At 41.2% G+C, this 21,930-nt stretch overlaps 1 protein-coding gene across 1 annotated transcript in view; it reads right to left on the bottom strand.

Moving 5' to 3' along the window:
* Positions 1 to 455: 455 nt before the first annotated feature.
* The window catches only part of LOC122051387 (mitogen-activated protein kinase kinase kinase 1-like), a 48,139-nt gene continuing 26,664 nt past the window's right edge, over positions 456 to 21,930 (bottom strand). The window contains exons 3-9 of the mRNA XM_042612512.1: positions 8,058 to 8,142; positions 7,865 to 7,927; positions 7,561 to 7,718; positions 5,888 to 5,963; positions 5,720 to 5,779; positions 1,422 to 1,529; positions 456 to 951 (exon numbers count right to left, since the gene is read on the bottom strand). Coding sequence (XP_042468446.1) covers positions 787 to 951; positions 1,422 to 1,529; positions 5,720 to 5,779; positions 5,888 to 5,963; positions 7,561 to 7,718; positions 7,865 to 7,927; positions 8,058 to 8,142 — 715 coding nt within the window. The 3' untranslated portion in view covers positions 456 to 786. The remainder of the gene's footprint in view (positions 952 to 1,421; positions 1,530 to 5,719; positions 5,780 to 5,887; positions 5,964 to 7,560; positions 7,719 to 7,864; positions 7,928 to 8,057; positions 8,143 to 21,930) is intronic.

Here is a 21,930-nt window from a genome sequence, read left to right as displayed (position 1 = left end):
GTTGAAAATTGGACCAACAAACAAGTAAATAAATTACTTGTGTTACACTAACAATAGTAACACTACAACACCTTTTTGTGGATCACTCACAATTCTAAGACAAAGAAGAAAAAAAAATTTTGACTCACAAATTGATACTTGATTGATCAATGAAACTAAATACAAGGTAGAATATTTATAGTACTCTTCATACAATCTGGACCGTTCAATTAAATTAAATCCTAGCCATTGAAATTCTAATTCTTATTCATGAAATGAGAAAAATACTCTTGACCACACATTTAATTTTATCTTTTACCAGGTCGTCATTTTTATCTATTAGAAAAATAAATAATTAAATAGTAAATCTTATCTATAACTCTTATCTTTTATTAGATAAGTTTTATCCTTTATTTGGGTTGGAGTTGATATTTAACAGATTCTGCTAGTGAAGGATCAATAAGATCTATAAAGGATGTGCAAGAAGTATGGAATTGAAATGTAAAAATAGGAAATAAGCAGCTAATAAATAGGAAATAAGCAGCTAATATGGACAGATAAGATTTCTAAACGTTGAAATAAACCAAGAGAACCTCGCCTAGATGTTTTATAAGTCTCATACTGGCGAATAGCTTAGGTGTCTAAGTATTTTTATTCACCTTGTGGTGGTCAATCTGGTCCTATAGAAGCTTCCAACCGGGCATTGAATAAATCCAGGGAGCACAGATGGGCCACGGGAATGATCGGCGCCGTTGATGTTTATTTGCATTGCGTGGAAATCAAACCCTTATTACTTAGGAACCTCGTCTACCTAGGTTTCATGACAAACGGGTGATCCAACAGTTGAGAAGCAGTGGGACGATGTGCAGGCTCTACTTTCACGCACAAGCTAATGAAATCACGGGCATTTTCAGACAAGGAGAATGGAATTGTAGGTGGTTCGCGTTGGCCAATCTTATAACAAGCTTGTGCCTGCAATTTAGAGGAATTATTGCTTCGTATTAAATTTCAGCAGGCCATAGAAAGCTGAAAGAGAAAAATCAATGAACATTGCTCAAAAAGCTTCAGACGAGTAATTAGCATAGCAGAAAACATAAACTGCAACCTGAAGACAAAGATAACCAGATTTTTAGTTGAGTTTGAAGACTAAGTTCGTAATCAGGTTCACATGAACCCGTCGGGGAATTTGATTAAGTCCAAGAATACATAATCTATGAACCAAACATAAGAATATTGGTCTTTCAAGTTCTTTTTCAAAACCAAACACAGAAATGTTTACTGCGTGAGAATTTATATAGAATAGATTAGCTATTCCTATGAATCACATTCCCCGTTAGAGAAAATAGGCTATTGGATAACTAGAAGAACGTGAACAAACATGTCGCCAAACTACCAGCAAAGTGGTTTGATCTAAAGCATTTTAAAAGGAGAATAGTATTTACATATTCCATGTTAGGATACGGTAAATCACGAGTGAGCATCTCCAGAACGGTGCATCCGAGGCTCCAAATATCTGCAGCAGGTCCATATGACCTTCTGGGATTAACAACCTGGAAAGTTGAAAATAAGAAGACTTCAAGCCCAATATCATATCTGCAGCGTCAGTGACTTCACTAATAATTGGTTTGCAAAAGGTTTTAAAATGGAATTTTAGCTTGCAGGCAAGTTAAAATTTTGGCATTTTATAGCCCGAATTTCATAATAAATATTTCAGATTTTTGGATGTTTTAGCAAGGAAAGCTAGATTTGAAGTGAACTAAAATATGTCAGATCGCGGCATTTTCGTACAAGTACTGACACTACAAAAATATCAAATCAAAGGACTTTTGTCAATTACCATGGCTCAGTACTTCAACCCTCCTGCACAAGGCCGACCAGGACCAACATGCAGTGTGGTTGAGATAGATCCTGCACGATGATCCTGTCTAGTTCTGTGCAATATTCTGCCTTGAACTAACTTTCGAACTGCTGGAAAACTTGCTTACAAGGAGTATAGTATTGGAATTTCAATGTTATTTTGATGTAATCAACAAGTTAAGTTAGGTTGTGTATATTTTTAATCTTGTGTCTAAGTGTGCAGGAGCTTAGGAGCACAGGTAGTCGAGCGGAAGACGCAGCTAACGAGAAATACGGCACGCGGTGCGTCCGAGGGACGAAACGATGTAGAAGAGTACATCGGCGGACGAGAAGGAAACGTGCGGTGGTTCCGAATGACGAGAAGCCGGAGTGAAAGACTGCTCGGGGAGCAAGAGACGCAGCTAGCGAGAAGGTCGGTACGGGGTGCGACCGAGGGACGAACACTGCGGATGAGTACGCTGGCAGATGAGAAGGAAACACGTGATGATTCCGAGGGGCGAGAAGCCAGAGCGGAAGCCTGCTCAAGAAGACCGGAAGTTGAGTTCGGGTGAACCCTATTCCGGATGACCAAGATCACTTAAGCGAGCGAAAAACTCGGACTGAGGCGAATAGAGCCGGAGCAGAAGACCCGGATTGAAAAAGTCAACAATGTTGACTTTCCCCATCCGGGGCGCCTGGAATAGTCCGGGGCGCCCAGAACAGTCCGGGGCGCTCGGAACAGTCCAGGGCGTCCGGACCGAAAATATATCCAGATCCCAGTCAAATCGAGATCTGTGCATTGGGGATAAAATTTTATCCCCCAGGGCATCCGGAACACTTCGGCGCGCCCCGCCCAAGGTTATAAATACAGCCTTGGTCTAGAAGCTTTTATTCAACACAAGCAATTCATTTTCAACACTTGTACACTTTATTTGTAGATTAACTTCTCTGTTTTGCGCTTTATTGTTATAAGAGGCTTCTCCGCCTGAAAGAGATAGTTAGTGCGACACTTTCCTTGGATTAACAACCTCTCTGGTTGTAACCACGTAAATTCCGGTATGCCTCTTCTTTTTATTTTCTGTCTTTTATCATTTATGCAAGTATTATTCTGTTGAAAAGTTGAGAAGGGTTGTGTTTTTATTTTTATAGGTTAATCAACCCTCCTTCTAAACGGCCCAACTATCCAACACACATAAGAATGACTAACTTTCAACATTTTAAGGCAATTTAAATCCAATTTAACTCTATAAAATGGAAAGAAGTCAAAGGGAGAGAAAACAAAAATCGCACGAATATCAAAAGAGAACGAACAATCTTTTAGTTAGCATCTCAGATGAAAGCTACTCTTTCCTCTAAGATCCAACCCTAAATCTATCATTATTTTCAAACACTTTTGATCCTGACTGTTTGAGCTCGGCTATACTCCCTCCATTGAGAATATCATCGGAAGTAATGTTAAAATCAATTAAATTATTATTTTTTAATAATTTATCCTCCAACTAGTATTTTTTTTTAAACCTTCCACTACTCAGTACACTTCACACTGTAATCACTAGCTATATAATCTATTTTCATAATCGAATCCGTACCATGTAAAGCTTTTCTTTTTCCCATCATTTTATCATAGAGCTGTATCTAATTGCTTTGATGTAGTAGTTTCTTAGTTTATCAATGATCCTATCTGAAATCTATGAAGTGGCATATTACCTCCGACGAACAATGATCCCTGATGAAGATGACCTCTTGAAGATCCGGAAGAACCTCTCCACGATCCCGCGCATAGTGAGACGAATCAACAAAGCGTTAATGACTTAAGACTGGATGGGGATCCCTGGCTAGACCCTTCCATGCTCAAGTCAATTTCTCTCCTTAAAATGGAAGAAGAAGAAGAAGAAGAAGAAGAAGAAGAAGAAGAAGAAGAAGAAGAAGAAGAAGTACAGTCACTGAAGTACTTTAAAATAGAGTTTAGATGCTAGAACTTGCTTACATTGCTAACGGAAAGGATTCCCCTTTTTATACTACCTCATGTAACCTCCGTAGTCATGAAGTAGTCCCCGGTTTGTTAAAGTTTGTTAGGAGATGAAGTCATCTTCTAAGCTTCGTATAATAATTCTTTAAGGAATTTTTTTTGTACTCCAGATGTACCTCTTTTGTCGTTTGTGACTCATATTTATGATGAAATATGCATATGAACACGTTACTATAACTGAAGAAGCTTCTAGAAGATATTTCCCGTCTAATTTATCAGACCGTCATATTTATATACTTCTATTAAGCATGTTTCGACCGAGAATATCTATGAGATTTATAAGGCTGAGCGCCTTTACGCTCAGTCAGGTTTTACCCGGCCAAGCGCCTATATACACACTGGTGCTCGCTCGGCCTTCATTCGACCGATGATATACTAAAAGCTTTTATAAAGCTAAATACTTTTATGCTCGGTCGGGCTTTGTCTGACCAAGCGTGTATAAGCACGTGGGTACTCGCTCGACCTTCGCTAGGCCAGTAATATACTAAAACTATATATAAGGCTAAGTGTCTTTATGGTCGGTCAGATTTTGCCCAATCGAGCGCATATACGCATACGGGTGTTCGCTTGGCCTTCACTCGACCGGTAATATACTAAAAACTATATATAAGGTTAAGTGTCTTTATACTTGATCAGGTTGTGCCCAACCGAGCGCATATACGTACAATAGTACTTGCTTGACCTTTAGTCGGCCGGTAATATATTAAAAACTATATATAAGGCTAAGTGCCTTTACGCTCGGTCAGTTTTGCCTGGTCGAGCGCATATATGCATACGGGTATTCACTCGACCTTCACTCGACCGGTAATATACTAAAAACTATATATAAGGCTAAGTGCCTTTACGCTTGGTTAGGTTTTGCTCGACCGAGAGCACATACGCATACGTTCGCTCGACATTCACTCGACCGGTAATATACTAAAAACTATATATAAGGTTAAGTGTCTTTACGCTCGATCGGGTTATGCTCGGTCGAGCGCATATACGTACAATAGTACTCGCTCGGCCTTCACTTGGCCGGTAATATACTAAAAACTATATATAAGGCTAAGTGCCTTTATGCTCGGTCAGATTTTGCCCAGCCGAGCGTATATACGCTACGGTTGTATGCTTGGCTTTCACTCGGCCAGTAATATACTACAAGCTATATAAGGCTTAATGCCTTTACACTCGGTCAGACTTTGCTTGACTAAGCGCGTGTAAGTATATTAGTGCTCGCTCAGCCTTCACTTGATCGGTAATATACTGAAAACTTCTGCAAAGCTAAGTACCTTTACGCTCGGTCGGGCTTTGCCTGACGGAGCACGTGTAGGCACATTAATGCTTGCTCAGCTTTCACTCGGCTTATATAAGACTAAATTCTTTTACGCTCGGTCAGATTTTACCGTACATGTAAAAAACTTTTTATTTAATCGTTCATTATTCTATCCGTACATTCATCCAACTATATACCTCTCCTATCTTTTTTAATCATGACCCATACTTCATTTACCAGACTGCTTCACCATAACTCATATCAATCAGTTATAACATAACTTTTTTTATTGGTTACTTTCTAACATTACAATAGCCTCGACTATTAAACAAAACTAAAATATTCTTTCTATTCCAGTCATTCATTCTTTATTTGGATTTAATTAGTGTTATGAACTTCGATCCTGGCAAACAGCCATACGAGTACATACTCTACTAAAGTGTTTGTTATGCATGCTACAAGTGCTTTTTGCCATAGAAAAACAAAAGAAGAAGATTTCCTCTGCCTAATATGAGTAGTAGCATCAAAAGAAATTAAAATAAAAATACAATCTTCTCGACTTGTTTCTCATGAAAACTCACTGTATACTATACACTAGTAAAAAAGTACATGCAACTAACCTCAGGAGCCATCCAATATATACTGCCTTTGAATGAATTCAGCTGATTGGATTCGGACATCTGTTAATGTTCACAAAGCAATATTATGCATAAAAATAATGGCATTACCCAAATGGAACACTTAATGACAAAATAACGGGGGCATATTGCTATAGGAATTAGACGAACCTCTTTTGCCACTCCAAAATCAGCGAGTTTCACAGAGCCATTTGCGTCAACCAATATGTTCGCACATTTAATGTCCCTGAAAAAGAGTCAGTCTTAATATGACCTTTTACCAACCGATAAACATAATAACATTTGGAAGAAGTAAAGAAAATGTCACTAAATCATATTTGGACGATATTAACATTTACGTCAATACGTCATGATCCAAGTAATGGCACACTACTAAAATCTCTCTATCGCAGTATCTCAATTATATAGCCAACTCAAATAATTGTAACAAAGTCCGTGTTGGATAAAATAATTTGTTGTAAGAAATTTGAAGGACTTCGCTGAATTTAAAATTACATAGAATTTAAATTTAATTTATAATAAAGATAATCTGAACGGATAATCTCATATTATCAGCGGGAGTTAGTTTCTGCCAAGTGATGCAGGTGCTGATTTCTGTCAAGTGATGAAGGCAGTCTGCACAGTGTTGACAGAACGGGCTGATCGCCAAGCACAAGCGGGCGCAGCAGATCAAAAAGGCCGACCGGGCGATGTCGTGTCGGGCGGACAGACAGGCAGGTCGGGCGAAGCAGACCGGCCGAGCGAGAGGCAGACTGGGCTGACAAACAGGTTTGGTGAAAGGCGGACCGAGCGAGTAGACAGGTCTGGCGAACAGACTGATCGACCAGGTGGATGAAGAGATCAACCGAGAAAATTGACCGAGGCCTATGACTAACACAATTTCCTTGAAATAGATTCGCCCCTCCAGCAGTGCTTCGAGCTAGGTTTACTCGGGTCGTCTGTTTCCCAGGATACAACGGTTGACCGTGATTCCATCAAACACTAGTGGTCACGGCGAACTGAGAGGCACCTGAATGCTATCACGAGCACTTTGCCGAGCAAGAGTTACACGACAAAGAATGAGGGAATGAAGGTGGAGAGAAGCTTGTATTGCTGTGTGTCTCTTGTCTGTGATCACAACCTCCTTATATAGGAGCTCAGATCAACGACAGCGTTAATGGTTGATTAAATGACCATTACTTTGTCAAACAGTGAAACACCCGTTTCACTCATTATCAAATTTTGCCTTGACCGATCCAACATTCGGCGCGCGCAGGTCATGCCTGCACACGAGTCAATATGATTCAGTGTAATATGGACCCTAGATTTACAACCCCTGCGCATCCACGCGTGAGAGAGAGTCTCACCTCATGCATTTGTTCACATCCTCAATGCATGTGAATCAATATAAATCAACCATCGTGTCATGAAACTCATAATATGAGACTAAAGTCTCATTCACAATGAAACCTCTTTCCTCTCCCACCATTTCTCCATTCACTTTTATTCATCAGTCACAAAAACAGTTTTATGCTGGTCCTTAATTTCACCCCATTTCTGGAGGATTGGCCCAAGGGCAGATAAGAAGTTCAAATCATGGGTGTGGAGCTGTGGCATTCCACCAAAAAGGGTTTGGGGAAGGTAAGATTTCCATGGATATGCATACATCTAATATCAATTCTATACTGTATATGTTTTAACCTCATACATTATTCCAGAATATAACTTATTTATATCTAAATCATGGGACATTTCACCAGAAACACTGCCCAGGAATGGAGATTTCATAACTTCAGCAATAAATGTTAGGGGAACCAAAAGAAAACAAAAACAAGTTGCATCACCTGTGGACGACCTTCCGATCATGAAGATACTTTAAGCCATTTAGAATCTGTCTGGTGTATATTGAAACTTGGGAATCTTGCAGGGGATACTTTTGATATAAGGATGCAAGAGAGCCTTTTGTCATGAGTTCCAGGAAGATAAATAATTTTGCGTCATCCTATAAAAAAACACATATTAAATAATTATAAAATGTATTAAATAACAAAGAAACTTTTTTGTTGACGAATCTGTTCATTTGACTAGTCTATTAATGCAATGTATCAATCAGAAAAGAAAACCATGAGAATTCGAGAACAAGGATACCTTCGTTGTGCCATAATACCCAACTATATTTTCATGTTCCAACTGGCTCAAAAGTGCAATCTCCTGGAAGATAAATCAAAATGAAAACACAGAACAGAACTGTTAGCTAAACTTTCACTTACAATCAACACCGCTAAAAACAGATAAAAGTAGAAGAGAAAACAAAGCTCAATTCCAACTAACATCCACTCACCTGTTCAAGTTGAAGAATACTTTGCTCGGCATTGGTTCCTTGATCAAGCAAAGACACTTCTTTAACAGCAAAAAAAAAACCCTGTCTGTATGTGGAAAAAGGAAAAAAAAATGCAAGCCTTAGTTGAAGAAAAATAGAGTCAGTGATGCGCAACTATCAATTTTAGCAAAGGAAGGACAAAAAAGAAAAATTCTGTATGCAGCAAGATCCACCAAATAGCATCATTATGGCATTTACCAAAAATAGTAGCAAACTAACAATACCCACTAAAATAAACTTCATTTGGATTTCAAATACAAAATGAAATATCAAATTTATAAACATGGTACGAGATTTGGATGATTAAAAGCTAAATTGCAAGCCCGAAAGAGACTAAGACGGATTAACCACACAGAATCCTTGATTTGGATGGAGAGAGGAGACCAAACCGATGAAAAACAAAATGATCTTCGGTGTTGAAAATAAGACCATCAAACTATAGTTGAAATGAAAATACTTTTCAGGTGCAAGTTGAGATAAAGGTTATGCCTACAACCTCCTCTTACTCATAAAAATTGGCATCTGAAAACAAAAATATTAGTAAGTCTCAGCTAATATTAGTATGTCTCAGCTACAGAAATTTCACAACCATTCCAAAAAGAAACAAAAATGGAAATTAACTAACAAGTATTTTTTTTATCTAAGTAATAGTTCCCTAAAATTCTGCCCATGACAACCAGTCATGGTCGATTCCAAGCCCAAATAAAAGAGGAGGGTTGCGTTAGGTTGCCAGTCAGCATTAAACTAGGGCAAATACTCAATGAATGAATTCATTAAACTATTGTGCTAATGCTAGGTTGTTTCTCGAAAGGAACACGTTGCAGGGTCTACTGTAACGACTCAGCAAGGACCGTTACAGCTTCAGAACTTGAGTGTAGTGCTAAATATGCAAGAGTTCGCGTTGTAAGGTCTGGCTGTAATGTATCGACAAGGACTGTTACATCTCTATGAGAACTTAGATGTAGTGTTAAATAGGCAAGAGTTCTCACACCATAGGTGAGATAAGAACAAACATTATAGGAAGACTAATAGTCTAAGGCTTGAAATATGGAATATAGGAACCCTCACTGGCAAAACAACGGAGGTAGTAAATACGATGATTATGAGAAGAATTAATATTTTGTATGTATAAGAAACTAAATGTGTCGGCGAGAAGGAAAAAATGATAAAGTACTCGGGCTTTAAATTATGGTACACAGGAAAGAGTAAAACAAGAAATGGAATGAGTATTTTTATAGATAGTTCATTAAAAGGATAAAGTTATTAGAGTAGTTAGAAAGGAATATAGAATTATAACTCTAAAATAGTAGTGGCGAAAGAAGCTATGAACTTAATTAACATATATGCACCTTAAGTAGGATTAGATGGAGAAACTAAATCAAAATTTTGGGACGACTTAGATGAGGTATTACAAAATGTTTTGCCAAATGAAATGATTTTAATTGGAAACAATCTAAATGAACATGTCATAATGAAAAATGAGGAATATGAGAGGGGTAATGGGGGTTATGGTTTTGGAATAAGAAATGAAGAAAGAAAAATTATATTGGATTTTGCGATAACATATGACCTTATACTAGCTAATATATTTTTTTGGGAATAATAAATGGAAAATTGACTTTTTTATGATTAGGAAGAATGATAGAAATATTTGTAAAGATTGTAAGGTTATCCATGAAGAAAGCTTAACTACCCAAGTAGTGTTAGATATACGCCATAATCATAGTATCAATAGAAGGAAAATATACATGACTCCTAGAATTAAGTGGTGGAAGTTAAAGAATGGAAAACAAAACATATTTAAGGAGAAGGTAGGAGTACAAGTATTAGGTGAAATAGACGGTGACTCTAATATGACATGGGATAAGATGGTATCAAAGTTGAAAATAGTTACCAGGAGCAAAGAACAACGAACGATAAGATCTCCCATCGATTGCTCTGTTGTGCTTTTGCGACGCTACGAAGGCTCTCCGACAAGTGCTATTTTTTTTCTTCCTTCTTATTGTCGGTATTATTTTCTTAAAAGTAATTGTACTTTCACTTGTAATACTCCTTTTGAATTGCTAGTGGATTGCCCAACGAAAGCACTCAACGAGTGCGGGCCTTGGAGTAGGAGTCGTCGAAGGCTTCGAACCAAGTAAAAATTACTTATGTTAGCATTATCCTTTTCGTGTTTATTCCGCTGCGTACTTTCACTAAATTTTGTTAAGCATGTTTCGACCGAGAATATCTATGAGCTTTATAAGGTTGAGCGCCTTTACGCTCGATCAGGTTTTACCCGACCGAGCGCCTATACACACACTGGTGCTCGCTCGGCCTTCATTCGACCGATGATATACTAAGTAATAGTTCCCTAAAACTCTGCCCATGACAACCAGTCATGACTGGTTCCAAACCCGGATAAAGGAGGAGGGTTGTGTTAGGTTGTCAGCCAACGTTAAACTATGGCAAATGCTCAATGAATGGATTCATTAAACTATTGTACTAATGCTAGATTGTTCCTCGGAAGGAACGCGTTGTAGGGTCTACTGTAACGGCTCAGCAAGGACCATTGCATCTCCAGAACTCGGGCGTAGTGCTAAATATGCAAGAGTTTGTATTGTAAGGTCTGACTGTAACATATCGGCAAGGACTGCTACATCTCTATGAGAACTTAGATGTAGTGTTAAATAGGCAAGAATTCTCATACCATAGATGAGATAAGAACAAACATTATAGGAAGACTAATAGTCTAAGGCTTGAAATATGAAATATAGGAACCTTCACTGTCAAAACAATGAAGGTAGTAAATACGATGATTAAGAGAAGAATTAGTATTTTGTATGTATAAGAAACTAAATGTGTTGGCGAGAAGGCAAAAATGATAAAGAACTCAAGCTTTAAATTATGGTACATAGGAAAGAGTAAAATAAAAAATGGAGTGGGTATTTTTTTAGATAGTTCATTAAAAGATAAAGTTGTTGGTGTAGTTATAAAGGAATATAGAATTATAACTCTCAAAATAGTAGTGGCGAAAGAAGCTATGAACTTAATTAGCATATATGCACCTTAAGTAGGATTAGATGAAGAAACTAAATCAAAATTTTGGGACGACTTAGATGAGGTATTACAAAACATTTTGCCAAATGAAATAATTTTAATTGGAGACGATCTAAATGAATATGTCATAGTGAAAAATGAGGAATTTGAGAGGGGTAATGGGGGTTATGGTTTTGGAACAAGAAATGAAGAAAGAAAAACTATATTAGATTTTGCGATAGCATATGACCTTATACTAGCTAATACATTTTTTTGTGGGAATAATGAATGGAAAATTGACTTTTTTATGGTTAAGAAGAATGATAGAAATATTTGTAAAGATTGTAAGGTTATCTATGAAGAAAGCTTAACTACCCAAGTAGTGTTGGATATACACCATAATCATAGTATCAATAGAAGGATAATATACATGACTCCTAGAATTAAGTGGTTAAAATTAAAGGATGGAAAATAAAACATATTTAAGGAGAAGGTAGGAGTATAAGTATTAGGTGAAATATACGGTAACTCTAATATGACATGAGATAAGATGGTATCAAAGTTGAAAATAGTTGCCAGGAGCAAAGAACAATGAACGACAAGATCTCCCATCGATTACTTTGCTGTGCTTTTGCGACGCTACGAAGGCTCTCCTACAAGTGCTATTTTTTTCTTCTTTCTTATTGTCGGTATTATTTTCTTAAAAGCAATTGTACTTTCACTTGTAATACTCCTTTCGAATTGCTAGTGGATTGCCCAACGAAAACACTCAACGAGTGCGGGCCTTGGAGTAGGAGTCGTCGAAGGCTCCGAACCAAGTAAAAATTACTTGTGTTAACGTAGGGTAAATTTTTAATCACTATTCACCCCCCTCTAGCGAATTCTCGATCCAACACAAACCTCTCAGTGTGATCCTTGTGTGTGATCAAGAGATTGTGGCAAGGTTTCTCCACCAAGAAGGAGGATCAAGCTAGCCGGAGTTCCGGAGATTAATCCACCGACGGATTGAGGGATCATCCATCTTACAGACAGCCGTGGAGTAAGAGCCCTAATCTCCGAGCCACGTAAATCAACATGTTAGAGGTTTGATTGTATTGTTTATAGCCTCTAGGTTTTAGTTTTCCTTTATTTATTTTGGTATTCCACTGTGCTAACAAACGTAGGAAGTGAACGCCATGGGTGATTGGCTATTCACCCCCTTTAGCTGGTCATCAAGGTCCTAACAACTATGACAAAAATGCACATCAAACGAAAGAGAGAAAGGCCAAAAAAGACTTAGTTAGTAACAATAAAAGAAGATAAAATTTATTTAAATATCGATGATGATATAATAGGGGATAGAGCATGATACAGATATGGTTTAAGGGCAGAGAAGGAACAAGGAAGTGGAGGAGGGGCATTCTGGGCATTTCACTATTAGGGCATTAAGGGGAGGAGCAATGTACGAGGAAAAGAGGGGCTTTTCTTCGTGTTCGCGCTGCCGGCACCACGACCAAGGGATAGACGCTGCCATCCCTGTTCAGCGCCACCTCGTCAGAGGCTCTCATCGTCGCCTTGCCAGAAACCTCATACGCCGCTCTCTCTCGCTTCTTCCTCTCTCTCGACTATGTTTTGGGCGTCGTCGGAACCCATCAGCTGACGCTAGCGACTGCTCCCCTTCTTCTCTTTGCGCCACTATCACCGCGCGGAATTGCGCAAGGACATCGTCGTCCCTTCCTCTTTCTTCTGCGACCAAGTCGCCGCTAACGAGTGCTTGTCATCTCCCTTGCTGCTCGCCGCACGTTGTGCCATCACTTCCTCGCTCAAGTATAGCCGCCTCCACTGCTGAGCAAGACAGACCTTCGGACACCGACGCCGAACGCTGACGCTGCCTCCCTCGTCCCTCGGCGCACGTTGCTAATCCCTCACGTGAATACCACCTCCTTTACTCTACCTCTAATTGGCTGACTGTACATCTTCCCTTCTCTTCTTTTTGGCATCCACAGCTGCCAGTCGGCGACCTCCTCTCCGCTGTTCACGGCCGAATGACGACGCTGCCACCCCCTCTATGCGCCGACAATCCACGCATCACCTCCCTTCTCTTGGCACGCTGGGAGCCTGTGCATTGCTGCTGGCACCCACGCCATCAGATCCGACCACTCAACACTCACGTCTCTCGAACTTCTTAGTTGCTATTGCTATCCCCGACCTCCATGCCATTATTGTGTTTCGGCCTTCGCGCCAATCTCGTTTGTGCACTATGTTCTAACCTACGCGCCGATCTCATCCGTGTGTCGTGTCTTGGCCTACGTGCTACTATTATCTCTCAACCTGCGTGCCACTATTATCACCTGATTTGCGTGCCGCTATTATCTCCCGGCCTACATGTCGCTATTATCTCTCGGTCTGCGTGCCGCTATTATCTCCCAATATACATATCATCTTCCGGATCCAGGTCGCATTTGGCTTCGTGCCGCCGAACCCAGCTCGACATCCGACTCCCGTTCATCTACTCTTCCAAGTCATGTCAACTCGAGCAGCGCCCCATCCGAGGGCTCCCCCTTGGGGTAGGGTACGTTCTTCGTACTCACTCCACATTCATTTTATTATTATTCATCTTAATTTGTTACTTATATATTCGTTGGATCTGTCTCGAACATCGGGGTACTAGGAACCAGGGCGACCCGGTCGCTGGCTGTAGATAGGGTTGACTAGAGGACTTCTGACGACTTGGTCAACATAGAAGTCATCTCAGCATACCTCCCTTTGGGCCATCGCAATTTGTTCAACATTCCATCTACCTCACCCGGCGGTCCGTCTGACTCAGATTCCTGACAGAATCAATTTGGCTCTGTCTGTGGGAATCTTCTCCACCTGTTCTGGAACGTGAAGATGGATGACGTATCACAGTCTCGGAGGATTTCTATGAACTTATTATCTTCTTTCCTCGCTCCACAGGTATTCGGAAGACGAGGGACTAAGTTGAAGCTTCAACTGGATGATAGGTTAGTTTTTCCATTATATTTTTTCCCTAACTCCACTGGTATTCGGGAATCAAGGGACCGAGATAAACCCTCAGTCGGTTGGCACAGCTTCTCAATCAAGTACGTTACGAGCTCTGCTCCCTTTTTACAGGATCTGCTATAGTTCCTTGATAAAAGAGTAATATCCTAGTTCCTTGATAAAAAACTAGGGCCCTATATCTTTGATCGGATACAAGGGGCACAACTCCCCGATCAGACACTAGGGACACAACCTCCCGATCAGTGACTCACAGTACAACTTCCCGATCAGGATCTAGGGATCTCGCTTTTTGATTACAGGCTAGGGCCTTACTCTCCGATCAGGGACTAGGGGCCCAGCTTCCCGATCAGGTGTGTTACAGGCTCTGCACCCTTTACCATAGGGCTCTGCATCCTCTTACTGCTATAGGCGTTGCATTCTATTACTACTATATGTTCTGCATCCTACACCTGTTTTGCATCCTCTTACTTCTATAGGCCTTGCTCCCTTTACCCATGGTGCTATGCTTCCTTCTATTGATACAGACTCTGGTCCCTTATATTGCCATAGGCTTCGCTCCCTTTGACAATCAGGGCTCAGATTATTATCTTCTCCCCTCGCTCCATGGGCATTCGGGAGTTGACGGTCGACACCACTTTACAATTAGGTATGACAAAGGCTATGCTCCCTCATATTGCTATAGGCTCCGCTTCTATGGACTTTAGGGTTTAATCTTTCCCGTTCGGGGTTGAGCGATCTTCACTGGTTTCAGACCAGCTTATCAGATCTCTTATCTCCTCCATTCAGGGTTGAGCTATCACCATCAATTTCGGACCGGAGTATCGCCACTGGTCTCGGACCGGAGTATCACCACCGGTCTCGAACTGGAGTATCGCCACCGGTCTCAGACCAAAATATAACCAACGACCTCCCGGTCAGCCTCCAGAGTCTCGCCCCAACGCGAGTTATAAGTGAGCATGCTCTCACGCCTCCCGACTCTCGCCCCAGTGTGAATTATAAGTGAGCATTCTCTCATGCCTCCAGACTCTCGCCCCAGCGCGAGTTATAAGTGAGCATACTCTCACGCCTCCAAACTCTCACCTCAACACAAGTTATAAGTGAGCATGTAAAATACTGAAAATATGTGAATATTAATAAGGGAATTTTTCAAAAATTTTGGAAATTTTTTGAGAATTTTTCGGAGCTCGTATGGACGAGTTTACGGGGATAAAACGGGGTTCCGGAAAAGCCTGTTTAGGCTACCCTGTTTTAATGAGGAAAAGTTTTATTTTCTTTTCCTTTTTATTTTCTTATTCTTTTTATTTTTCTCTTATTCCTCCCGCGTGCACTAGCCTTTTCCTTCGCTCGACGATTTCTCCTCTCTGCCCTAACCGGTGCTGCCGCAGCAGTTCTTCTTTCCCCCTTCTCTTTTTCTCCCCAGCCGATTCCTTTTCTTCTCCTACCTCCGAGCGGTGTCGGCTGCCACCACCAGTGTGTCTGCCGAAGCCGCTGTCACCACTAGATTGCCGGCCACCAGGTTCGACTCACCACCGATTGCAGCCTGCGTCTTAGCCGCCGACGACACACAGAGCAGCGCCGACCGAGCCGCCCTCTCGATCCTTTTCTTCTCTTGTGCCCTAGTTTAGGGTTCACAGTCGCCAGTGCCGCACGGAGCAGCATCGACGTCGAACTTCTTCTTCTCTGTGCTCGTGCCCTAGCATCATTGTCACCTTTGTTGTCCCGACTCGGCACCACAGTGGCATTGGGATTTCAACAGAGGAAGCTTTGGACCCGATTGGGGTACGATGTGTTTAGTATCAGGCTTGTAAGGATCTGATCGCATATTTTTGTGTGGGTATATTATGTTTAATTGGTTGATCAATCTTTGTAGTTTCAGCCATTTCTAAATACAGATCAGGTCGTTGAGTTCTGATCATAAATTCTTCCGGTCGTGAGCCATCAGTGAACATTATCGCGTTAGGTGAGTTTTGGTTTAGTTCATGTATTAATCTAATCCAATTTGATTGTAGATAATTGGGGATACCTAATCCATTGTAATGGTGAAATGGGTTAAGTTGAACCTAGTTGAATTTGGATTAATGGTTGGTTTAGCTAATTAAATGCATAAGGGTATTAGCTAAATCTGTTTATGTTTGATATCACAGGACATTAATTTGTGACGAGCACTTTGACGCAGAGGTTGTCTAGCTCGATCTATATTGGAGGCGGGTACTTTTGACTTATGTCATTTGATATACATAGTAGTGAATTTAACAAGTTACATTAATTATGTTCTTATTTGTTCCGGTTAATCACTACCCGATACTTGTTACATGATTGATTGATTGCTTGTTTTGCATCTTATGTATTCCTTACCTGTTGATACATGCTTATAGGGGTAGTGATATACCATGCTTCACCATGTTCAGGACCTAAGTTTTATACCTTCTGTGTACCTTTGGATTGATTTGATTCGTTGACCTATGATGCACTGTTATATATATGTGGATTAGGTCAGGATATTGTGTGGTTAGTGTCATGCACCATTTGCATGATTGCATGCTGTGCGATAGTCCGCTCTATTATTGTTGAGCACATCGCCAGTTACATGGATCTGCACACACAACCACTCATGGGTTAGTGGTTGATTCAGGCAGAGTGTGTTGCAGCAGGGACTCTGTTAGGCACCGTTGGTCCGCTCATGGGTAGTGTGACACAACGTGTTATCCGGCAGGGATTCCTCCCTGTCATTGTGTGCCGGGAGATGAGAGCATTGCGCTCCCCCATTTATGATTTGGGGTAGGAGGATAAGTGTACTCCGACAGCATCCCGTCCACTCGGTCACTCATCAGGAGCAGTGACGACAGAATGCACGGTTGTCACAGCCCTACCCACTCGACCTCACTATTGTGTGTGAGATGATCAACTGGCGTCAAGGGTGACCAGGACGCATCATTGGCATCATATGCATGATGCATTTATTGCTTGTGTTTGCTGCATTTATGTGCTGCATATTGTTTGGATACCTAAGTTTGACATGCATACAGGATTTCTATATCACTCGGACTGTTTGTCCTTATATCCAGGTCCTGGTTAGTACGGTTTATCTCCTGTTTACTTCAGATGCATTTTTATCTTTCTTATAGCAGGAGACTGTACGTATGATTAGTGCTAGGTGTTATTTCCCTACTTTGTATATCAGTTATACCTGCTGAGTGTTGGACTTACCCCGCCTCCATTGTTGATATTTTCAGGTTGATGCTGTCAGGAGAGAGTTCCAGTTGTTGGTCCCTGCAGATCTCGAGGATATGATTGGTCTTTTGGTTTTTCTTACATAGACTATGTTTTGAACTTGTTTTGTTTAGGATTGTTTTACTTAGGGATCTTGTATGGATTTTGTGATGTCGATGGATTTGGTTTTGGATTTGCTTTTACTATATGCCTGCTTAGATGGCAGAAGAGGTAAGTTGGTTTTATTGTCGGATTTGAGCTTTACGAGTGTAGTGGAGTAGGGTTGTTTTCGAGTCATGATATTACTGATTTGTTTACTTATATATAAATTGCGTGGATGTATGTGTGGTTGTATTTTATTATTTTTATTATTCCAGCCGCTTGTGGCTGAGGTATATGAGGATGTAGAAAAGTTTCAGATTGTCCACCGTGTAGGGGAGATGCTGCCGAAATTTTCTCGGACAAGGACTCCTCTGGGGCGTGACAATTTAGTGGTATCAGAGCACAGGGTATACGATCTTTTGTTTTTGTATTTTGGATGTTTGGGATAACCTGATACCAATTTATTTACTTGGTATTAGAGCGCCAAGTTTGGCGATACTTGTTGGATTTTTGTATTTTGGATTTTCGAGATTTATCTGATACCAATTTATTGGTATCAGAGCAGGTTATGGATACCTGCTTTTGGTGTTCTGGATTTTTGGATGTCTATTTCGGTTTGTACGAATTTCCGTTATGGTTATGTTTCGGACTTCCGTTTCGGATTTATATGGATTTCCGGTGATTTTCTCGTTCGGAATTTTGAGGTCAAATTGTGGACTGGACAGCGACGGAACATCTCCAGATGACAAATAGGTATGTTGTTATTTTATGATTGTTATACTGGTATTGATATCTGTGATATAACTTAATAGATATGAGGAGATCTACATGTATTGCTGCGAGACGTGGTGCTGGACGACCACGTACGAGGACCACGGGATCTCTGGATATGCCAGAGATGCCTACTGTTGCTGAGCCTGTCAGTCAGGGAAAGACTCAGCATATCGCGGGCGCGTCGGGCTCTCAGACCCCGATGGCTCCTATAGAGGTACCTACCTCGGCTGTGCCGAGTGTACCTATCCATACTGTATTTCCGGTACCACCAGGGGTACTACCGGCATACCCCGCACCTGCTCCGGTCCAGCCTATGGCGTACCCGGCACCACCGCCACCTGGACCTACAGTGTACCCGACACCAGTGGCACATGTGCCCCTAGTGCCTACGACAGCAGCAGTTGCTCCACATCCGGTACCATTACCTACCGTACCTCCAGCTGCGGCCACTTTTGTTCACCCGGTCGTACCACCGACGGCTTATGCTCCAGTTTATACGGCAGCACCAGGAGTTCCTCCTCCGGTTTATTCTGCGGTACCACCTGTAGCACCAGCTCCAGTAGTTCCGCCAGTTCCTGCGGCTGTCCCGACACAGCTCACTGATATTGTCGTAGCATGAGCTAGGATTCCAGTATTAGCAGAGTCGATGAAGACTCGATTCACACTCTTCCGAGGAGACCTTGACCCGAGTATGACTTTATCATGGATAGAGACTATGGAGCAGAGCTTCTTCTATATGGCTTGCTTCGAGTGGGAGAAAGCAGAGCTGGCTGCTTTCCATTTACGGGATGAGGCTAACGCCTGGTGGATTACCCAGCGTTCCATCATCGGCGAGCAAAACGTTACTTGGGCCAGGTTCAGAGAGGCTTTTGAGAGCCGTTTCTTTCCACTAGCATATCAGATGGCTTGCCGGTAGGATTTCATGAGTCTGCGTCAGAACAATCGCACGGTGACAGAGTATCATACTGAATTCAACCGGTTGGCTAAGTTTTGTCCAAAGTTAGTTGCGGAGGACAGATCTCGCATGATGCAGTTTATACAGGGACTGGATGGTTATCTGCAAGTAAGGCTTGCCGGTTTAGGGATCGCATCATACTCAGATGCGCTGGATCGAGCTTTGATGATAGAGTTAGCTCAACAGAGAGCATTTCCGTACAGGAAGAGGAAGCATACAGGTCAGGCATCCGGGCAGATCCAGCAGACACAGACGACCGGACAACAGCAGAGTAGTCGCGGTCGGTCAGGTTAGGGTACTTCTGGGGCATCTCGTAGGCCTCAGAAGTCAGGGCGGTCTTCTTCAGGACGTTCCCGGTTTTCTCAGCAGAACCGACAACCACCTTCCAGTGATACTCATTGTTTCAGATGTGGATCCAGAGATCACCTCACCTCAGCTTGCTCTCTGGGACAACCAGTTTGCTTTTATTGCAAACTGCCTGGGCACCAGAGCCGAGATTGTCACCAAGGCTCAGACACGCCTGCAGGAGGTCAGTCGAGGGGCAGTCTAGTCGATCGAGGCATATCGAGGAGGCGAAGCTCAATCTTCACATCGTCGCAGGGGACAACTCCGCAGCAGCATTTGGCATGCTTGGACAAGAGTACTCAGTGCTTCCATGCACCGAGTTAGTTCGGGGACCTTACTATCCGACGCGAGGCGATGTCGAGATGCCTCGGCCTTTAGGCCGATGCAGACTCCGGCCCAACAGACAAGATCGCCACCGTCCTCTCGCCTTCTCGGCACATTATCCAAGACGGTGGCGAGCTTACCAAGCGTGGCAGCGTTACCACCTCCTCCTCCGCCAGAGACTGGACGTATTCATGCGATTACCAGAGAGGATGTGCAGTGAGCCGACGGATCCGTTTTCCGCGGTATGATTTCCATTTATGCATTTTCCGCTGATATATTGATTGATACTAGTAGCTCGCATTCTTTTATATCCCGTACCTTTATGCGGGAGATTGGTAGATTACCTACTTTTAGACTGCAGCGACTGACCGTCTCCCTGCCGTCCGGTGATACTTTAGACGTCACCCAGGAGGTTAGAGGTTGCCCGTTATATTTTGGCAACATGATACTTACGGTAGATCTTCTAGTATTGGAGATGGTCGAGTTTGATATCATACTTAGCATGGATTGACTGTCAGTATATCATGCTACCGTTGATTGCCAGACGAGGGTGGTCACATTTCGGCCTCCGAACCAACCCTCGTGGAGTTTCACTAGCATTAGAGACGACGACATGTTAGAGTGTATACTAAAAGTCTAGCTTTTGGTATAAACATTTATCTAGAAATAAGAATCACATTGGTCAAATGTTTACATTTATGATAAATGTAGTTGTTCAATTAATTTATATTGTAGATAACATGGTGTGTGGTGTCACACACAGAGGATCATGTTATCAGTACCTTATAAATTATAAACAGTAGCTCACGACCATAATGGAAAAGAACAAACCATTGGAAGGTCGTAGTGTAATTAGGTATTAGTTTATCTTAACTATATAATTACACTAGTACACTTAGAGTGTATTGAGTAGGACCATTAGAGGTCGTTTCTTTTATACTGACTTTATAAAGAAACAAAGACCTCAGTTATTATGGAAGTGTGTGCTCTTAATCCTAATATAATAACAAGCACATATATTTGATATTTATTTCTTTAATTTATCAATGGGTGAGATTTAGTTCGATGAATCAATAAGCCCGATAAGTTGGGAAATGATATCACTTATAGTGTGTGTTGTTGATTATAGAAGGAAACTGTGTCCTAGTGATCTAGGTTGAGAATGTCCCCAAGATGAGCTCATAAGGATTGTCATGTTAAACCCTGCAGGTGGACTTAGTCCGACATGACGATGAAGTTGAGTGGTACTACTCTTGGACTAAGATATTAATTAAATGAGTTGTCAGTAACTCGCTTAATTAGTGGACATTTGACATCTTAAACACAGGGAGACTAACACACTCATAATAAGAAGGAGCCCAAAATGTAATTTGGGATTGGTGCGGTAGTTCAATAATAGTTCTTTAGTGGAATGAATTATTATTGATGGAATTAAGTTGTGTGTTCGGGGCGAACACGGGAAGCTTAATTTCATCGGGAGACCAAAACCAATTCCTCCTCTCGGTCCCTATCGTAGCCTCTTGTATATAGAGATTTATACCCACCACATACCCACCTTCTTACCCAACCAATAGGGGCCGGCCAAGCTAAGCTTGAAGCTCAAGCTTAGGGTCGGCCAAGCCTAAAGGTTGGCCTTAAGGTGGCCGACCAATAGCTTGGAGCCCAAGCTTAGGTGGCCGGCCACATCATATTAAAAAGGATTTTTTTTTAAAATTATTTCTTATGTGGATATCATAGTTTTAAAAGAGAGTTTAAAAATTAAATCTTTCCTTTTAAAGCTTTCTACAAAAGATTAAGAAAAGATTTGAAATCTTTCCTTATTTGTAGATTGAAAGGAGATTTTATTTTTAAGAAAAACTTTCCTTTTTAACCATGATAATAATTTAAAAGAGAAGTTTAAAAATTAAATATTCTCTTTTATTAGTTTCTACAAAAGATTAAGAAAAGATTTGATATCTTTCCTTATTTGTAGATTGAAAAGAGATTTTAATTTTAGAGATAACTTTCCTTTTGGAAATTATCCACATGTTTAGAAGAAGAATTTTAATTTATAAAATTTCCTTTTATTAACCAATCATGAAGGGATAAAATTATTGGAGAAAT

This window comes from Zingiber officinale, chromosome 3A (genome assembly GCF_018446385.1).
Source record: "Zingiber officinale cultivar Zhangliang chromosome 3A, Zo_v1.1, whole genome shotgun sequence".
NCBI classification, from domain to species: domain Eukaryota; kingdom Viridiplantae; phylum Streptophyta; class Magnoliopsida; order Zingiberales; family Zingiberaceae; genus Zingiber; species Zingiber officinale.
This window is presented reverse-complemented; position numbering and strand designations above follow the sequence as displayed.